This window comes from Lutra lutra, chromosome 3, assembly GCF_902655055.1.
Source record: "Lutra lutra chromosome 3, mLutLut1.2, whole genome shotgun sequence".
Classification (NCBI taxonomy): domain Eukaryota; kingdom Metazoa; phylum Chordata; class Mammalia; order Carnivora; family Mustelidae; genus Lutra; species Lutra lutra.
In genome coordinates this window covers 39006295-39026156 of record NC_062280.1, presented here as the reverse complement: position 1 = coordinate 39026156, position 19862 = coordinate 39006295, and the positions used below count along the sequence as shown (strand labels likewise).

General features: G+C 39.7%; 1 protein-coding gene and 1 pseudogene across 16 annotated transcripts in view; one reads left to right on the top strand and one right to left on the bottom strand.

The window, feature by feature from the left end:
• The window catches only part of SP140 (SP140 nuclear body protein), a 79647-nt gene that overhangs the window by 4896 nt on the left and 54889 nt on the right, over positions 1 to 19862 (bottom strand). For 14 of the 16 annotated variants that reach the window (XM_047721262.1, XM_047721267.1, XM_047721274.1 and 11 more), the window contains 7 exons: positions 12851 to 12916; positions 11080 to 11160; positions 7751 to 7810; positions 6309 to 6413; positions 4433 to 4575; positions 3230 to 3277; positions 201 to 242 (listed from right to left, as the gene is read on the bottom strand). In XM_047721262.1, the coding sequence (XP_047577218.1) occupies positions 201 to 242; positions 3230 to 3277; positions 4433 to 4575; positions 6309 to 6413; positions 7751 to 7810; positions 11080 to 11160; positions 12851 to 12916 (545 nt within the window). The remainder of the gene's footprint in view (positions 1 to 200; positions 243 to 3229; positions 3278 to 4432; positions 4576 to 6308; positions 6414 to 7750; positions 7811 to 11079; positions 11161 to 12850; positions 12917 to 19862) is intronic. The other 2 variants (XM_047721268.1, XM_047721270.1) reach the window with 2 other exon arrangements.
• On the top strand, positions 17062 to 17897 carry LOC125094918 (60S ribosomal protein L6-like; annotated as a pseudogene).

The following is a 19862-nucleotide window of genomic DNA, read 5'->3' as shown; positions in this document are numbered from 1 at the left end:
AATAGGAAAAATATTTTCACACAGAGACACCAACTCCAGAACCACCTCCCTAGTATGGGTGCCGCATCTGCTCTTCTCCACTCGTCACACACAGCGACACATTCCAACTGAGTGTGAGCATGCTTCAAGGAAACACAGCAATAACAGAGCATAGAGAAACAAGGCCTCGATTATTCTGGGGTTAGAGGTGTAGTACTTACATAAGGGTCAACCAAGATGTTGTCTTGAGGCTTTGGTATTGCCTGTTGAAAAGAGAGAAAGGTTGAATGACAGTATTGAATACAAGGATTGCATCTGTGGAGGAATTCAAGCCACAGTCTACCCATTATTTCATACTTTTTGTATGGACCTATATATCTACTTGGAGAATAAAAAGTACCAAAATACCACTGTTTGACCCAATGCAAATTCAATTTCCTGGATTTCTGACCCAAGGTAGACCTTTATAAAACCAGGCAGGGAGTCCAGCCCTGGTTTCCACAGATGGAGTTGGAGAAACTCCACTGGTTCTCCTATTTTGAAGACCCCTCAGGCATTTTTCTCTACCTTAGAAAGTATCATCCCACCAGGAAGAGGTGCATTGGGAGAATCAGGTTGAGAACTCATCAACAGCCCCCAGTGACCACAGGACCCAGAGTCCTGGAATCCATGGAAACATACCAGAGAATTGCACTGACTTTTGCAGTCCTCTTAGGGCATAGCCTCAAAGATAAAATGTGCCCAATGTCCCCATTGTGGCAGCTTTTCTTCCAGAAGGTCATCCTTCTCTCTGCTCCCAAAAAGATGTCAGCTGGGAGACTTTTCAGAGGTAATTGATTATCCTCACTAAACTTACAGTGCTTTTGCATATTCAATAGAATGACCAGGCATCCTTCCCTCTGTAATGTGGTTTTTATCTCCAGCCCAGAGCATAGTAGTCATAGACAAGCGTGATCCATGGGACAATGACCTGAGAAGTGTCCAGTCATTGCCTAGCTCTCTGGGTGATCTAAAATCTCCCACCCCTCCCCAGGTTAGAATTTGAGGTTGAAATAATCCTTGAGGTCAGGAATATTGTTTCAATCAACTTTAATGACCATTAGATATTTAGTATGGGCTTGACAATTATATGATGAATGAGTAAATAAGTGAATATTACTTAGCTTAGGAAAAGAGATTACTTGCTATCTCTTAAGAAATATTAGCATACAATATACTGGAGGAATATATTATTTTGCAACACTGCAACTGTCACCAAAAGATATTAGTGGCCCTTGTCAGGAGCCAATAAGCTATCATGTGATATCAAGAGTGATACTGGGGGCGCCTGGGTGGCTCAGTGGGTTAAAGCCTCTGCTTTCAGCTCAGGTCATGATCCCAGGGTCCTGGGATCGAGCCCCGCATCGGGCTGTCTGCTCAGCAGGGAGCCTGCTTCCTCCTCTCTCTCTGCCTGCCTCTCTGCCTACTTGTGATCTCTGTCAAATGAATAAATAAAATCTTTAAAAAAAAAAAAGAGTGATACTGAAGTTTCTGAAAGCCAAGGGGTTCCAACAGCACAAGAGATTCTGGGAGGCACAGAGGACCCTTAGGGATAATAATGGACTGTAAGATCTTCCATTCTGGGGAGTTTGTGGAGAGACGCAAGATATAGAGGCAGCTAAAGCTTGTTGTAGAAAAGTATTGCACCTATGGATAAGGGTAGATCCTGTTGATAAGAAGTTGTCAGCTGACAAGGGTAATCTGACTAACTATTTTATCTTAGTTTTTAAATTTTATTTTAATTTTATTTTTTAAGTAAGCAGTATGACCAACATGGGGCTTGAACTCATTATCCTAAAGATTAAGACTCACATGCTCTACTGAATGAGCCAGCCAGGTGCCCCAAACAGAGTAACCCTTGACATCTGGGAAATGATACAGATGCTGGTCTTTAATATACTAAACTGATCAAATAATAGTTTCCCTTTAGGAAATCCAGTGGATGCAATGTCCCAAGGACTGAAAGTTCAAATGATCCAGAACATCAGAAAATCACATTCCCAGTGGAAGATGAAGTTTCATTGGCCAGCTAGGCATGGCCTATCTTAGAAGGCTATGAATGTCTTAGATGGCCATTCTTACTTGAAGTATGTGAGAATGACACTTCTCTTCTCCCCCTCTTTCTCAAGTTCTTGTTCATACTTGATCTTGGAAAATCCATCACCTTGTCTTGAATCTACACTACACTTAACCTGTTTATTTGTTGTCTACATAGACTTCTTCTATAGAGGAAGAAACCATTTTCTCAGATAGAAAAGAGGTCTCTACACCCGCCCCCCCGATGTAGTCAAAAGGGTAGCATCAAAGTAAACAATTTTCCAGATCTGCCCCTCCCATATGATACATCAATCTCCCAAGAAGTTCCTTCCCAACAGCACCATCCTCGAGAAAGGCAGGTAATTTCCCCTGAGGAAAAAAGGTCTGTGTGTACTTTTTAATGAAAGGTTAAAGGGGATGAAATGAATCAGAAAAGAAAATATGCCTTTTGTTTCCTATCTCATGAAATGATTTGGTTTTGTCTATGTCCCAGAATGGACTATCTGCTAGGAAGGGGTTGTCTGAATCATTTAATGAAATCACCATTAGATTTCATTAAAGTTGGACAATAGTAACGATGATTTAAAAAATCTGTATCTGAGTTGAATATGACCCTGTACCACCCTTTACCCCCTAAGATTTATTTATTCATTTAAGAGAGAGAGATAGAGTGCATGAGCAGGGGGCGAGGCAGAGGGAGAGAGAGACAAACGGACCACCTGCTGAGTGGGGAGCCTAACATGGGGCTCAATCCCAGGACCCTGAGATCGTGACCTGAACTGAGATCAAGACCCAGATGCTCAACTGACTGAGACATCTAGGGGCCCCAACCCTATCTTATTATGAAATTTTTTTGTATTGCATAATCATGTTTGCTTTTACAAATTTGACACCCTTACAACATCTGCACCTACAGTTAAAGCATATATATGAGGTCTGTTTTGACGACTCCTTATCATCTCTACCTCAAATGATTTATCATTCAAAAAAGATCTTGCCTTTTATACAGCATAATCTTCGAAGTAGCAACTCTGAAGTCACATGCCCCCCCCCCAAAAAAGGGGACGGGGGATGGAGGAAGACGAATTATAATTATCCAATTGAATCCTATAAATAATTGTGCATATAATATCAGTTATGTGATGAGAACTTATAAAAAGTGACTAATAATCACCTTTCTTCTCCTGAAATATTTTCTTGGAGGATTATGTAGAAGTCCTTTCTGAAAGATAAAAAGATCCAAGTTTGTGGCTAGCCTATGTTTCTATTTTGTAAGTCTGGCACTTCCAGCCTCCTCCCATATATTTCTACATGGATGTCCCACTGCCAGATCAAAGCCAGGGTGGCTAAGTGAAAAAATATCTCCCTCTTCTCAGCTGTACTTCTAGAATTCAATCAGTGGTTAGAATTTCAAGCATTGGAAAATCATCTTTAGAACATTTTTCCTTCCTCTTGTCTTTTTTCCTAAGTTTTAAGAGGTTTTCCTTCATCTCCTTGACACCTCTCTCTTGTTTTCCATTCTCACCAATGCCACTCATGCTCAATCCATGCACCAGGACTATTCAATCAACACACATTTATCCCATGCGTACTGGGTATCAGACATTCTGGACAATCTTGGACACACAAAGATGGACAAACCCTAGTGGTATCTTGAAAGAAAAAGAGAATGCATGGAAGGATAAGTATAAAACAGTATAATAAGGGTCTTAGTAGTGGGCTCATGGAGTCCAGGGAAGGGAGGACCAGGTCATTCAGGGACTATTCAGAGAAGGGAGACATTTGATATGAGCATTGCAAGTTGCATATAGGTATCTTTGGGCTGAAAGACACTGAAATCATTTCAAGCCCCCAAGGTTGTCTGAAATATTGTTTTAAATATGTCATTGCATGCCTCAAAAGACCTCACTGATTTTTCATTGTCTATATTACGAGTTTAAACTCCTTAGGCTGACATTAAATCCTTCGTAAACAACCCCCATTGATGGATCACCCCTTATCATACACAGCCAGTCTACCCCAACCCACAGAGCTACTTTTGTTGTGGTTCTGGTTTTAATGCCATTCTTTTTCTGGAGCCTCCTCTTTCTATTTGTCTGGCTGTGGACAGTCTTGTTTTGGTGCATGAAGTTTTCTGCATGCACTTGGGTCACAATGACCTCTCCCTCCTTCAAGCTCTGGCCTCTATCCAGACAGAGCCCCTTTACAACATTAATGTGCAACATTATAGGGAGGTTAAGAATGTGGGGCATCTCTCCCTGGGTCAGCAGATAAACTCAGGGGCATCAGATTTTTAGCTATAACTCAACAAAAATTTGGTGAGCAAATAATGACTGTACAACAAGGAAAGTCACATCTACTCCAGTCCTTGGAATACCTCCATTAGCCATCGTAGGGGCCTCCCACCACAATGCACACTCATCCTCCAGTTCTTTGATCTTTCGTGGCCTCCTTTGGCTTCAAATTGCTTGGGGGTGAACCATCTTCCATCCTCACTCTGTATACACCTCACCAAAATTCCTGTAAGACCAGGGTAAGTTGAGCCTCAGTCCTCTTTGTCTTCAGAACTCAGATGATGAGCTCCCACCACAATGCATCTGGAACCACCCAATTTGGGCTCAAGATTTATAGCAGGAGAGTCTAGCTTCCATTTTCAGCCTTTGGAATGCCCAAATATAGCCTGTAAGACCCCTTAAAGGAGATTTCCTGCCTTGGGGCAACATTTCTTTAAAACTTTGTACAATAAAAGGTGATAATTACCATCAAAATCAACCTTTTAAAAGTATTTCAAAATCATCTACAAAGGACAAGCACATGAACCTGAAGAGTGAGAGGATCTCAATTTGCTGGGGACAGAGAACAGACCAGTCTCCAATAGCTCTTGGGACAATGTGAAGGAAGAACCTCAGGTTGAGACTGAGCTTAGAATGGTATCACCTGACATCTGAAGCCTTTATTACATTTTTAAAAATCCAGTGTAATGGCATTATTAAGCAGAGCTTTTCCCTTCCTTGAAATCATGGATAGCTGATATTAAAAATAATTGTGAAATGTTACCCAGTGGAAAATTAAGCTATGCATAAAAGACAATCATGTGCTAAACAGCATTTCTCAATCATTGGGGAAATGCAAATCAAAAATATCATGAGATACTACTTCATACCCACTAGGATGGTCATATTTAAAAAAATCAGACAATATAAAAAAGAAATCAGACAATAACAAGCATTGACAAGGATGTAGAAAAATTTGGGCTCTCAGACATTGCTGGTGGGAATGTGAAATAGTGCAGCCGCTGTGGAAAACATTTTGGTGCTTTCTCAGTAAGTTAAATGTAGATTTAGCATATAATCCACCAGCTCCACTCCTGGGTATATAACCAAAAGAATGGAAAACATTTGTTCCCACAAAAACTCACACATGAATATTCAAAGCAGCATTATCCATAATAGCCAAAGAGTAGAAACAACCCAAACTGATGAATGAATGATGTATATGGTGTATTCACACCGTATGAAATATATTATTTGGGAAAAAAATGGAGCACCAATACATGCTAACACATGGATGAACCTCAAAAACATCATGATAAGTGAATAGCACAGTCATAAAATGGCACATATTATATAATTTCATTTATATGAAATACCTAAAATAGGCCAATTTATGAAGCAGAAAATAGATTAGTGGCTGATTAGGGCTGGGCACTGGGATGAACTGGGAATGCATACCAACTACAAATAGATGTGGCATTTGCTTTAGAGGGGGATAGACACATATGTTCTAAGATTAGACTGTGGTGATGGCTGAATAATCCTGGGGAAACGCAAGCAAAATTCAACATTGAATTGTACACTCTGAGAGTTGAACTTCATGATATGTGATTATATCTCAGTCAAGCTGTTGAAGTATTTTACATTGATTATGTAAATTAATTCCTCACAGCTATACTGTGAGGCTCTCCAGTTCTAAATTCTGTGGTCTCACCGCATCCAGCACCCTGTCCTGATGGTAATCATCCATAAGGGAGGAAGGATATGAAGATTGAGGCTGAGGGCCTCTTCCCTTTTATCTCTGGTTCACTTCTCTTTGGTTCTTTGGGCATTGTGGGAGTGATCACTTAATATGTATAATTTCTGGAAGTATAAAAATGTCATCTTAGGGATCCCTTCCTCCTTTCCTCAATTCCTTGAATGTTGTTTAATTCACATAGGTAATTCCATACTGTAAATCAAGTAGACCATGGAACCTACCTCGTTTCAGTCTCTTCTTATATAACATCCCCTTCACCTTACCACAGGTCACAGGAAGTATTTGAGAGTGAAAATTCACACTATCATCTCTGCGCCTTCTTGACCCTGAAAGAGAAGATTTCCTCATTCCACCTCATTTTGCAAATGCACATGCACCTCTCTAATCTTGTGGATTTTGTTCTTGTAAAATACAGAGGTGCTTAGGGAAGTCCATGCTACAAATCTCTAGCATCAAAGGCTTTCTTTCATGTGATATTTTTGATACATAACTATAGAATGTCCACCTCCATTTTACCCTTCAAATCCCACACAAACCAGAATGCTTTTACAGAGAAATAAGTCTTCAGTAAAACTGCCTTATTCCCAATCTAGTTAGCCTTGCTGATTCTTACATGACAATGAATTCTTATATGAAATTCTTGAATTTCAATTCAATTTCAATTTCAATATAAGAATTCAAATAAATTCTTATATGATTCTTATATGAAACACACAACAGCTGCCTTGTTCTGAAGGGGTGTCTCCAGCCACATTATTTCACCACAGTTAGGTAGCTGGAAACAAAGTGAGAGACTGTACTTATGTCTCCCTAGTTGAGATCTGACTCACTGAGCAGAGAGAGGGGAATGAATGACAGGGTAACCCAATGGAGATGATGTCTGCCTTCTTTTGTTTTTGTCTCTGTCTCTTGTTCTTATTCTTGTCTCTGCTTTGCTTCATTTCTCCCTCACATTAGCTTTTTCCACAGCTAAAAGAGGAGCTCAGGAACTCTAGAACAATCTGTACACTGCAGAAGGGGAGGTGGCTGGCGACCTGACTCTGCAGAAGTAGGGATGAAAGGTCTTCAAAGTAACTAACTCAAGGAGGATGTGTAGCTGATGCTGCCCTTCCAGATGATGTTTAGAACCATGATGGGAGGAGGGAATGTCCGTGGTCCAGTGTTGAGCTGGGTAGACTATCAGAACTGCAATGGACTGAGAATTATTGGCTTAATTTTCTCTCTTGCTTTGTGCTCAAGTGACAGGCCCAAGCACACACAATCAAAAGTAGAGAAAGGCAAAGACTACTGACCATGACTCCAGGCTACCTGTAGTGTGCAACTTGTGACTCTCTATGTAGCAAAAGAAGGATCAACTAAATAATGTGGGTTATATGGCAACAGATGATTTCCAGCTCAAAATTTATCAGTTCAGTGAAGATGGTGTCATTACACTGGCCCCTGGACCCACAAGGTCTGGTCACCAAGTTACTTGTTTGTGGGATTATCTTATTTCTCTTCCTGATGTATTTCGAAAATGACCCAAATTATATACATCTTTCAATAGTTAGTAAAGCTATAAAGCAATTAGGGAAATGGGTTTATTACTAAAATCACAGAAACCAGGAAAGCACAGGAAATTAGCTGTTTAGTTATTGAAAGTTATTCCCCTTTTCTTCTTTACCTCTTAACTGGAATCTTTTCTGTGGGGCCCTTTCACTATGAGTTCTGCCTCTCCTTTTCCCTGATAAAATAGAAAAATATAATAACAATCACAGACATGCAGTTGCATTGCATATATTAGTGCTTTCCAAAATTTCCATTTAGGTATAACTTCCCCAAAGCCTGTCTAATGGATAAAGAAAAATATATAATCCCCAGTGTTAAGATACCAAGAATTAGACAGCCAATCTTAGGTTTACCTTATATTTTATTTTTCATAGTCCCACATTAGTAAAACAAAAAACAAGTGAAATCAGCATTCCACTGATACCTCAAGCAGTCATGTGTTAAGGGCTTAATAGATGTCAATTGTACATCTACTAATTTACTTAGTCTTTCCAACAAACATATGAGATCAAGATGATGATTACTGCCATTACAGAAACTAAAATGTTCAGAGAAAATTGAGACAAAAACTACAAAGTTAAGTGAAGGCATTCCAGGTTTCTGCTTGTGGAGAAATGGAAATAAACAGATGTTCTGTGAGGGGAAACCCTACGACAGGTTTTACACGTGAGACACATTCCACACACCTTGAATGAAGTCATTTATACGTTTGTGCTGAAAGTGATAATAAATGTGACCAAGGGCTTTGTTTACCTGGGTTTGGACAAAGATATTAGAATCTAAGAAACTACCAGAAGAAAACTAACCAAGAAGAATGGGCAGAATTGAGTCTTCCAAAATCTTAATTTCAAATAGTTATTAAGAATTGACTTGGTAGGTTTCTGGGGAGTGGGGAGGGAGGGAGAGAGGTGGTTGGGGAAGATATATGCTATGGTGAGTGCTGTGAAATGTATAAACCTGGTGGCTCACAGACCTGTACCCCTAGAGCAAATAATACATTATATGTTAATAAAAATAATTTTTAAAAAAAGAATTGACTTGGTAGGTGTCATCAGGGAATGTTCTTACTTTTTGCAAGTTTTGGCTATGGATATGCATGTCTGTTTGCTGTCATTCAAATGTGCTTTAGTTTCTAAGACAGGAAGACAAATTCATTTTCTTCTTTCTGTGTTCAATGCCCCACTATCTGGTGGTACTAAGTGGGATTATGTAGACCCCATAAGGAAATATTTTCCAGACTACTCAGTCCTAAGTGCTATAAACTATAAGCAGATTATGAGCATATTAGACCAGCAAAGCAAAAATAAAAATCTTTCTTTCAATTAAACCCAAAATGGACTGATTGCTTGGTAAATAGCCCCACTTTCTGGACTTTATCCTACACAATTGCTGAGAGAGTTTTCATCTCTTCAAGACCAAAATGGCCCCATGGACGAATATTGATAATTAGACTTTATCACAACATCAGACAAGTTTTAGACTCGCAAGTCATCACTCATTGTTATTTAACCATTACAACCTGGGGACACAAAAATTAGTTATAACCTGTCTAACATTATTTAACCAAGATAAAATCACCAGAAACAAAAGATTGGTAAATTTCTATAAGAAAGTAAAAGACTTGGGTATTACCAGCCATGGGCTAAGGAGAATAACTAAAAAGTGTGAAACTGTGGTTCTCAAAAGACAGAATAATCTTTTTGCCCCCTCTTGGTTTCTCCCTCCAGAAAGTGGGATCACCAGCCAATAGAAGGTCATCCACCCAGTTAGCTCTCCAAGGGACTCTCCTCATCTCTTCTTCACCCAAGATGGTAAAGTGGTTACGGACTCTCTGGTGCTCTCTCATTACTCTCCTGAAGGTCTATGCTCACAGTACCAAGAGAAGAGATCCAGATATCTTACTCTTACCCTCCAATATCCCAGTCAGGCTTGGCACTAAAGCTCTAATCACAGCCTGAACAACCCAGTAAATAGAGAGTCTTTTTTGGTCTCCATCTGTCCCTCTCCCTGGTTACATCTTTCCTGGGACTGGTAGCTATGTTAAACTTATCTTTCATCAAACCCGTTAGGCCTAATATTTTTAGGGAGAAAAAGGAAACACACTGAAATCCATTCTAGCCTGTGGAGCTTTTGATAGAAGGAAACCTAGAGCTTAAAACCAGCTAATTTATAATACAGCACTGTTGTGTTTTCCTTTGAAAATAGAGTGACTAAGCAAGACAAGATCTAACTAATTTTTGTGTCCCCAGGTTGTAATACCCATTTAATAATATGGAATCCCCCACCATGAATTCTATCATGGCATTTAATATATAAGGGTTTTTTTAATTTTGGGGCTTGGTATTAATTAATCTCTAATAGTAATTGTGACAGAATTTTAAATTATTTCCTTTTTTCCCAAAATTTTAGTAAAAATCTCAATAGATGGGAACAATTCACTAAGTGCCAAGGAGGGTAACCAACTGTCCCAGTCCACCCAGGATTAAGGGGTATCCCGGATGCAGGGTTTTCAGTGGCAAAACTGGTAATGTCTTGGGCAAACCAGGGTGTGTTGTTCACCCTAGTTTCAAGCAATCCGCATCATAAGGCAAAGGGACCAAGTCACCTATGTGACCATACAAAGTATCAGTGGAACAGGTTATGCCAGCTCTAGTTCTTTACTCATACCCATGCAATAGAAGAATGGCTACATTTCTCTGCAAAAAAAGTCAAGCAGTGGTGACAGACCACACTGTGGAGTTGATGAAAGAATTTCATAGAGGAAAGAGCTAGCAATTGTGTACCCTGTTATCTCTCCAGTGACACACCTCCATGTTCTTATCTCTCCTCTCTCATCCATCCCCCCTTCAATCCTGGGGTGGCCCAAACCAGTAGCTGTTGAGTGTGGGTGGAGCCAAGCGAGAATGTGAGAAGAATATGACCATGCTGCATTCCCACTGCAGGTGGCCCAGACAGAGGTTTGCTCAGGCTGAAGGAGGGGAGGTGCTTTGAAATGGAGAAAATATTGAAATTTTAATACTACTCCCAAAAGGACTCTCAACTACTGAAGAGGGACTTAACTCTTGTGACAAGGGAACAGGAAAACTATCAGGCATGCCCAAGTCAGGAAAAACTCATCCAGAAGGTAGATTTGAAAGGGCAGTGAAAAAAAGAACTTATTTTCTACCTGTAATTTACCAAGTCTGGCAATGTTAATAAACCACTGATGCAAGGTAAAGAAATTTCCACAAAAAGCAGATAAAACTCAGGGAAAAGATTTTTAGGTCCTGGGCAGATAAAAACTATTATATAAATGCAAACAATTTATAAGCCTGGCTCCAAATGGGTTTGCTTTCTAGATTTTGCTGCTCTCAAACTGACTGATAACTTAAGCTGTCAGTTTAAGTTTGCTAAATTTGTATTGACCCATGGGGCCAAGTGGAAGTGGTACAAACTTTATCTTACCCCTCATCATGGCACGTCCTTGCAGACGCATTTTCACTTTTCTCTCACCAGAGACCAACTGGCCATCAGTGTCGCTTCTTTCTGGGGATAAGCAGGGGAAGATACAGAGTTGGACAAAACAGCAGTTGACATGAGAGACCAAAAGCAAGTGAGTAAACACCAGATTCAATTCTGAAGCCCCTTTTCCTATTCACTCAGCCAAGAAAGCCTGTTTATGGTAAGGGATCTCAAACAGGTGTCTAGAGCATACTCTACTTTTAGGAGGGAAGAGTTTTAATTATGTACAAGATTTTATTGTACTTTGGAAAGTACAAAGTGGTTTAGAATTTATCGGTTTATCTATGTACACCTAAATGAGAATGATATAATAATTAAATCCAAATATTTGGTATTTTGAAAATAGGTATTCTTAAAATAGATGCTGCCACATTTTTTTTTTTTGCCCAAACAAAACTGTACACATTCACCAACAGGGTAGTCATATAAATTGACAAGAACATAAGATACATAGATTGGTGAAAATTAATAATTTTAATTGGACTTCAAAATCTTATTATATGGCTCTGTTCTAAAATTGATGATCGGGGCGCCTGGGTGGCTCAGTGGGCTAGGCCTCTGCCTTCGGCTCAGGTCATGATCCCAGGGTCCTGGGATCGAGCCCCGCATCGGGCTCTCTCCTCGGCGGGAAGCCTGCTTCTCCCTCTCTCTCTCTGCCTGCCTCTCTGCCTACTTGTGATTTCTGTCTGTCAAATAAATAAATAAAATCTTTAAAGAAAAAAAAAATAAAATAAAATTGATGATCACACAGAAAATGAGGTCTAGGTCTCATTTTCTAGAAGGAAGGAGTGCTTTAGACCACTACTGAGGGACGCCTGGGTGGCTCAGTTCATTAAACGTCCCACTCTTGATCTCATCTCAAGTCTTAATCTCAGGGTCATGAGTTCAAGCCCCACATTGGGCTCCTTGCTGGGCCTGGAGCCTACTTTAAAAAAAAAAAGAAGAAGAAGAAGTAAAGCATGACTGAAATAAAAAAATTTCAGAGGTCCAACTAGAAGTAATACATAATCTATTACTGGAAATGTAGAAGATAAAAATTATATGAGATATCACTATTCTAGAGAGAGGCATAATTAACTTGTTCAAAAATATTCCCCTAGGCTTTTGTCTCTGTGTATTTTACTGTTTAAACAATATCTTTTCATTGCAAAATTTGAGCATGTTTAATACTTTCCATGTACACACATACACTTAAAAAACACAAATAATAACACAAATATCACCTATATTCCAATGACCATATATAAATCATTGCATATATTTTTATTGATGACCATCTATTGATTTTTCCATATATCCATATCTGTGTGTCTCTCTCTATAGACAAATACATATAAATAAGAATTTACAAATATCTAAAAATACATTTGTACAAATATATATGTTTTTGGTTTTTAACCATGTGCGCAGGTGCATGCCCACCTACACATACAGGTTGTTTTTTGCATTTGGCTTTCTCTGGAACATCTTACCAAATTAATACAAATTTCTTGACCCAGCAGAGAAGCCACATATGGAGGATGGCACTGTCTCCTGGGATCATTTAGCTCTGGGTGATTCCATGTTGAGAACTAAGCCATTTTGTGCAAGCCTCTATGTTTTCAGGCCTCCTTGTTACAGCGTCTTAGCTTATGTCCTCGTGGTGCAGCCGCTAGGAAAGGGTCAGGGTCCAAGCAGGGAGATAAGAAGCAGGGCCTTACACTGAAGTGCTTACCTTTTTGATGTACTCTTCCCTGATATCTCCTTTTAATCCTTGTCCAGGCATGGCCTTTCTTTTTTCCTTCAAACAAAAGAGAATAAAGTTAATCATTCAGAGCTGTAAATATAATTCTCAAAGCCATAGATGTTAGTAGTTTCAAGTACTTTTTCAGGCCACAAGAACAGGGTGAAATTCTTAAATACCAGCGCAGCTGTGTGAGGCTGACTACGGAGTTATGCTTTACTCCACACAGAGTTGGGAGACTACAGGAGACGACCTTCCTTTGAAAATTAAAAACCAAAACCAAAAAACGCTAAAATTGGAAAATAAACAGGAGTTTATTTTGGTGTCTTAGCCTGAATGACCACCTTTGGGGACGTATGTCAATGTTTCCTCTTCAAGTGTCAAATGTGCCATGAGGAGGCACATTCCTCATAGCTGGATAGCGTCATGGATAATATGCCATGTTGGAAGTTGGGAGATGTTCTCAGCTTTGAGGTGGAGACTTAAACAATCTCTGTACTTGTAGTTGTGACACAAGTCCTCCCACTTCTGTGCCATCTAGTCCTGGAAGATTTAAAGAAACCGTAGCAGGTTATGTGTTGTGCAGCATATGAACACATAGGAATGTGAGAAGACCACTGGCACTGGGTAAATAGAGATCTTATCTTGTCACCATTGTGAAATAAAAATAGCCAGCTACTAGATTTTTACTGCCAAGAGTGAAGACCCAATCCATGGAGGGAGGCCTTATGACTCCCCCTTGAGATTCCCATTCTATTCGGAGGTGGATCTACTCAGGCTCTAGGACTTACAAGGCAGGAAGGGCCTATAAATAAAAAGCCTTGCTCATCAAATGAAAATGATATGTGCAAGAATTCTGGGATTTTGCCCCCTTGGTACCATGGCTTTCCAAGACCCTGCCCAGGCCTGTGTAGGGGTTATGACTATGTGCCAAGGTCGTGATAGACCTGTCTGTCTCTCAGTGGGGAGAGCCACATAACAAGGGACTTTGTTCCTGACTGCTCCAGGACACTGATCAGGCCTTGACCTCCTCTGGGAGCTATGGGTGGTGCCTCAACACCATCCACACTTCAGCTCACAGACCAGCTGACTCTGGCCACACCACTGTGGCCCTAGAAACTCATAGGTGTCAGAAGCATGGCCTACACCATTAGTAGTCTGACAATGGTGCCCTTTATCAAAAAGCTCCTTCCAATGCACTGATTTTCTGACTCTGTGTCCCTCATCTCTTCCTGGACACCCAACTCTGGAAGGCTCCTTGGTCAGTGAAGGCAGCTGTCCCAGAAAGGGATTAGTTCCTTCCTGCATCATGATCAGGATAAAAGTGGTCGGGGATTAATGGTGTTAGAACAATTCTGAAAATTTAGGATTCTCTTCTGCCTGCTCTTGGAGATGATGCCTCATTCTTTCTCCTATCAGTCTGGAGGGCAGAGCCTTCAGAGAGCCTAGGGGATTCAGATTTAATTCTGATCTGATTACATTTTATGAAAATGCCCTTGTCCCACTTGTATCTGACCCTCAGGATAAAAGTCAGAGTGGGAATAGGAGATTGTAAGAAAAGGAGATGAAGTTACAGCCACCAAAACAGTACACACAGATTTTTTTAATTAATTTTATTTTTTATAAACATATAATATATTTTTATCCCCAGGGGTACAGGTCTGTGAATTGCCAGGTTTACACACTTCACAGCACTCACCATAGCACATACTCTCCCCAATGTCCATAACCCCACTCCCCCTCCCCCCTCTCCCCCCAGCAACCCTCAGTTTGTTTTGTGAGATTAAGAGTCACTTATGGTTGTCTCCCTCTCAATCCCATCTTGTTTCATTTACTCTTCTCCTACCCTCTTAACCCCCCATGTTGCATCTCCTCTCCCTCATATCAGGGAGATCATATGATAGTGTACACACAGATTTTTGTGGCAGAAAAGGAAGAGCAAAAATCCAGACACCTGTACAGCCTAACAGGTATGGTGGAAGGGGAAGCATTAATGATATCTGTCTTGTAGAACTGCCCTGAATCCTACCTCCAGAAAGAAACTACCCCAGTACATATCTCTTACCACAGATATGATGAGTCTACCTTTCTGCATCAGACAAGAAAACAGAGATTGGCCCCAGCATCTACACATCCCATGCAAGATTCCTCTAGACATCATCCCTACCCCTACTCTCAGTCACTTGGGAGGGTGGGCAGTTAGGGAAGGCTGATGCCACTTGGTTTGTGTCATGGACAGAAAGGACAGATTGGGATGGACTATCCTCAGGAAGTGCCCCCCCAACTGAACCCCACCCACAAATCAAGGACTAGATGCAATGAATGAAACTGGGAGCTCCAAGGTTCATAGCCCGCCAGAGGCCCACATTGGAGGCACCATCCTTCTTCCCCTGGTTGATGTATGTTCCATTAGGGAACCTCAGCAACTATAAATGCTTCCCTTTCAGAGCCACCATGTGTGTCCCTGGAACTGCACTTCTTGTGTGGAAATGCACTTCACTTGCCCCCTTATGCAAACATGGTAAATTATACTTTAGGGTTGTCATTAGAGACCTAAATCATTTATACTTTATGAAATTTGTTAAATACTGCAGGAAACAAATTGAGTGGATTTGGTCTTAGCCTACTCTGGCCAAATTAATCAAAATGGCTGATGGAGTGGTGGTGTCTTCATGGGTAAATTTACCAGGATCTGCTGTGTTTGGTAAATTTGTGGGAAGGCAATTTTCCATGGCATTTCCACATGCCTCAAAATATCTTTGCAAGGGTGTTTGAGTAACAAACAACCTTGGAAGCCAGAGACCTCTAGGTCAGAGAGCAGATTTGTTTACTGACCTGTATAAAATAGAAAACTCCCTCCTCTCCCCAGAGGAGATTTGTTCAAGCTCCAGCTAATAATATAGTGTTTCCTTCAAGGGTAAGGTTTGAGCAGGTGTGCCAGCAGCTTCCTCCTAAGACCGAGGTTCCTGAAGTGTGGTATTCCTCAACTTGAGCACAGCCTGTGTGTGCTGCCTTACCCCCAACATGGGTTTTCAGGGAGAAGAACTAATGTACCTATCCTATATCCCAGACATTTCATTCCTAGGTATTTATACAAGGGATCTGAAGGCATGGAGCCACAGAAAGTCTTCTACAAGATTGTTAAAGTTCACTGCAGCTTTTTCATATTAACAAAAAACAGGAAACACTTGCAGTATGTGTCAATAGGAGAATATATATACAAAATTTGGTATACTTATATACTGGGTGATACTTTGCAAAGAAAATGAACAAAATGTTGATATATCCAACAATGTGAATAAATCTGAAAAATATGCTGAGTTAAAGAGAACATGCTCCAAAACCTCACTTATTTAAGGTTTTAATACAAGCCAAACCAACCTGTCGAGAAAACTTAGAAAAGTGGTTCTCTCTTATGAGTGATGGATAAGGCTATACTAAAGGACATAAAGGTTCTTTGCAGGGGGATGGTCATGTTCTGTATCTAGATAAGGATTTGGATTATACAGGGGGAATGCATTTATCAGAATTCATCAGATGATACACTTCATATTTGTGCATTTCATTATAATGGTTATCTTAAAAGATAAAGAGAAGAACTGAAAACAAATAATGAATTCTAGTTAATGATATGCAGGTTGAAGTATTTGGGGGGAAGTGTACTGATATCTGCAATTTTGAGATGTTTCAGACTTGAAGATGGGTTAGTGAAGAGAAGGAACAAATGGATAGATAGATGGAAACATGACAAAGTAAGAATAGTATAATGCTAATTATGAATCTACATAAAGTATCTTGGTGTTTACACAAAATTCTCCCAAGTTTTCTGTCCCTAAACGTTCCATGATTCAATCATGGCAAAAAGAGCTTTGGAAAGAAAAGAAAGATTATTTACCAAGCAATGACACTTAGAATAAAAGAAGAATTTTCACCCACCACACAATAATTTGATAAGGTGGCACATTAATCACCTTACTGTATTGAGGAGAAATAAATGTCAACTTAAAATTTTTAATCTTGCTAAAAAAGTTCGATCAAGGCAAATTTGCAAATATAACACTTGAAGAGTCTGCCACTTAGAGATCACTCACTAAAAGAACCAAAAGAATTAAGTCAGCTGAACAAAAGTCAAACCAAAAAAATAAAAAAAGAAGAAGAAGAAGAAAGAAAGAAAAGAAAAGAGCTCTTTCCCATCTTGAAAGATGGCGGGTGACAAAGCTGAGATGCCAGAAACAAGGAAGAAGGAACTGGAAGCCAAGAAGGCTGATGCTAGTAGCAAGGTTAAGAAGGGGAACCTCAAGGCTAAAGCGCCAAAGAAGGGGAAGTCCGACTGTCGCAGAAACCCCATCCTTGTCAGAGGAAAAGGCAGGTATTCCTGATTGGCTATGCATTCCAGAAAGGCCACATACAAGAAAAAGTAATCAACAGCTAAATCCAGGGTTGAAAAGGAAAAGTTTCTTGCTACTGTCACAAAACCAGAATGGCGGTAAAAAATACCTACAAAATATGTAGGTATTATCCTACTGATGATGTGCCTCGAAAGCTGTTGAGCCACGACAGAAAACCTTTCAGTCAGCATGAGAAAACTGCAAGCTAGCATCACTCCTGGGACCATTGTCATCCTCACTGAGGCAAGAAGGTAGTTTTCCTGAAACCACTGAGCAGTGGCTTGCTGCTTATGACCAGACCTCTTGCCCTCAGTCGAGTTCCTCTAGTAGAACACATCAGAAATCTGTCATTGCTGCCTCCACCAAAATTGATATCAGCATTGTGATAATCCCAAAACACGTCGCTGAAGCTTACTTCAAGAAGAAGCTGTATAAACCCAGACACCAGGAAGGTGAGCTCTTTGACAAAGAGTAGAAGAAATATGAGATTACAGAGCAGCACAGGGTTGATCAGAAACTATGGACTCACAAATTCTGCAAAAAACCAAAATTGTTCCACAGCTTTAGACTACCCCCACTCAGTGTTTTCTCTCACAAATGGAGTTTATCCTCACAAATTGGTGGTATTAAATTTCTTACAAAGAACCTAATTAAGTAACTGATCATTTAAAAAGTAAAAGAAATAAGAGTGAGCATATAAAATTTTTAAAAATTTAAATTAAGGAAATATCAACTGCAAAAAATGGTAATAGTTTCAACATTTGTGATGAAAGAAAATTAAAAGTAAAATGATACAATATTACACAACAATAGCTACCTGTTGATCAAATGCCGAATATGTAGTGAATCCCCATGTTCAGACCTTCGACATCATCTGGGATTGAGACACACTAAAGAGATGCCATAAATCTCATCTCTAATTTCCAAAGTAGCAGAGGAAAAGGAGGGAATATAGAATTCAATCTCAATCCATCAGAAAGCAGGGAATGAACATAAAAACACAGGAAAAGAATGGTCAACAGTAATATAGAAGATATAAATCCACATATATCAGGAATCCATGAAAAATGCAAAGTGAACTGAACTATTAAAAGATTAGGATTATCAGAGAAGATTATTAAAAAAACTAAGTGTTGCAATAGGAAACATAAAACACAGCTGTACAAGAGGCCTTAATGAAAAGGGAATTTTAAAAATCCAAAGATAAAACATTAAAAGTTAAAATAACAATTTTAGCTTCCCAAGAAAGAGAATTTAAGGTAAAAGAATATATATTAGAAGGATAAGGAATAAGTGTGTGATTTAAAAAATCCACGAAGTCATAACAGTCATGAATTGCCTCAAAGTACTTAAAGTAAAACAACAGAATAAGGAGGAATTGGCAAATACACAATCATATGGGAGAACTGAACACATCTCTGTGCAAACCCAATACAGCCTAATTTAGAAGATTTAGAGCAAAGTTGTTCTTGACAAAGAAGATGTGTATGGGGAGAAGCTAGAGCCCAATATACAGTATTTTAAAGTGGCATAGGCCATTTACAAATATTGACCATACATTAGTGTGCAAAGGAACTTTCAACAAATTTTAAAGAACTGATGAGGTCAGTTGTTCAGACTATGTTCCAGATGGGCATCTTCCATTCCTATTTAACAGAATATCTGCATTATTGGAGATGTCAATGTGTCTGTACAATACCCTAGTTTATAATGTCCCTTTCAAGCTCCCATGGCCACCAGCTTAAGATCTGAACAGTAAGGTAAAAGCAGGATATTGTTGTGGGAAGATGAGAACTCTAGGAAAGCTTCTCAGAGAAGAGATAGACCTCTGGGGGAAGGTGTTTTTTGCTCTTCACCCTTTCTCTCTCTGTTGGCCTAATACATAGACACACGGCTGGAGCTCAGGAGGCACTTTGGACAATGACATGATTTTTTTATTTTTTTTTTATTTTTTTTTTATTTTTTTATTTTTTCAGCATAACAATATTATGACATGATTTTTTAAAAAAGATTTATTTATTTATTTAATTGAGAGAGAGTTTATGAGCTGGGGGAGGGGCAGAGGGAGAGAGACAAGCAGATTCCCCACTGAGCAGGAAGCCCAGTGTGGGGTTGGGGTTCAATCCCGAGATTCTGGGATCATGACCCAGGCTGCAGGCAGATGCTTAACTGACTGAGCCACCCAGGCACCCTAGGACAATGACATGACTTGACAGTGACTGAACTGAAAATCAGAAGAAGCTCCAAAGTGAAGGACCTAAAGTAGCCAAAACAAATTAGAAAAAGAAAAACAAAATGGGAGGTCTTACACTAATAGATTGCAGCACTTACTATAAAGCTATAGTAATTAAGATGGTGTAGTATTGGCATAAAGATAGACATACAGCTAAATAGAAAAGAATGTCCAAAGTTACACCCAAATACATATGGGCAACTGACTTACAACAAGGATGTCAAGGTAATTAACTTATTAATTCAATGCACAGATGATCTGGAACAACTGGGTATCTGAATGTCAGAAGGAAGGAAGGAAGGGAGGGAGGAAGGGAGGGAGGGAGGGAGGAAGTGAGGGAGGGTGGAAGGAAGGAAGGAAGAGTGGGTTCTTACCTCACACC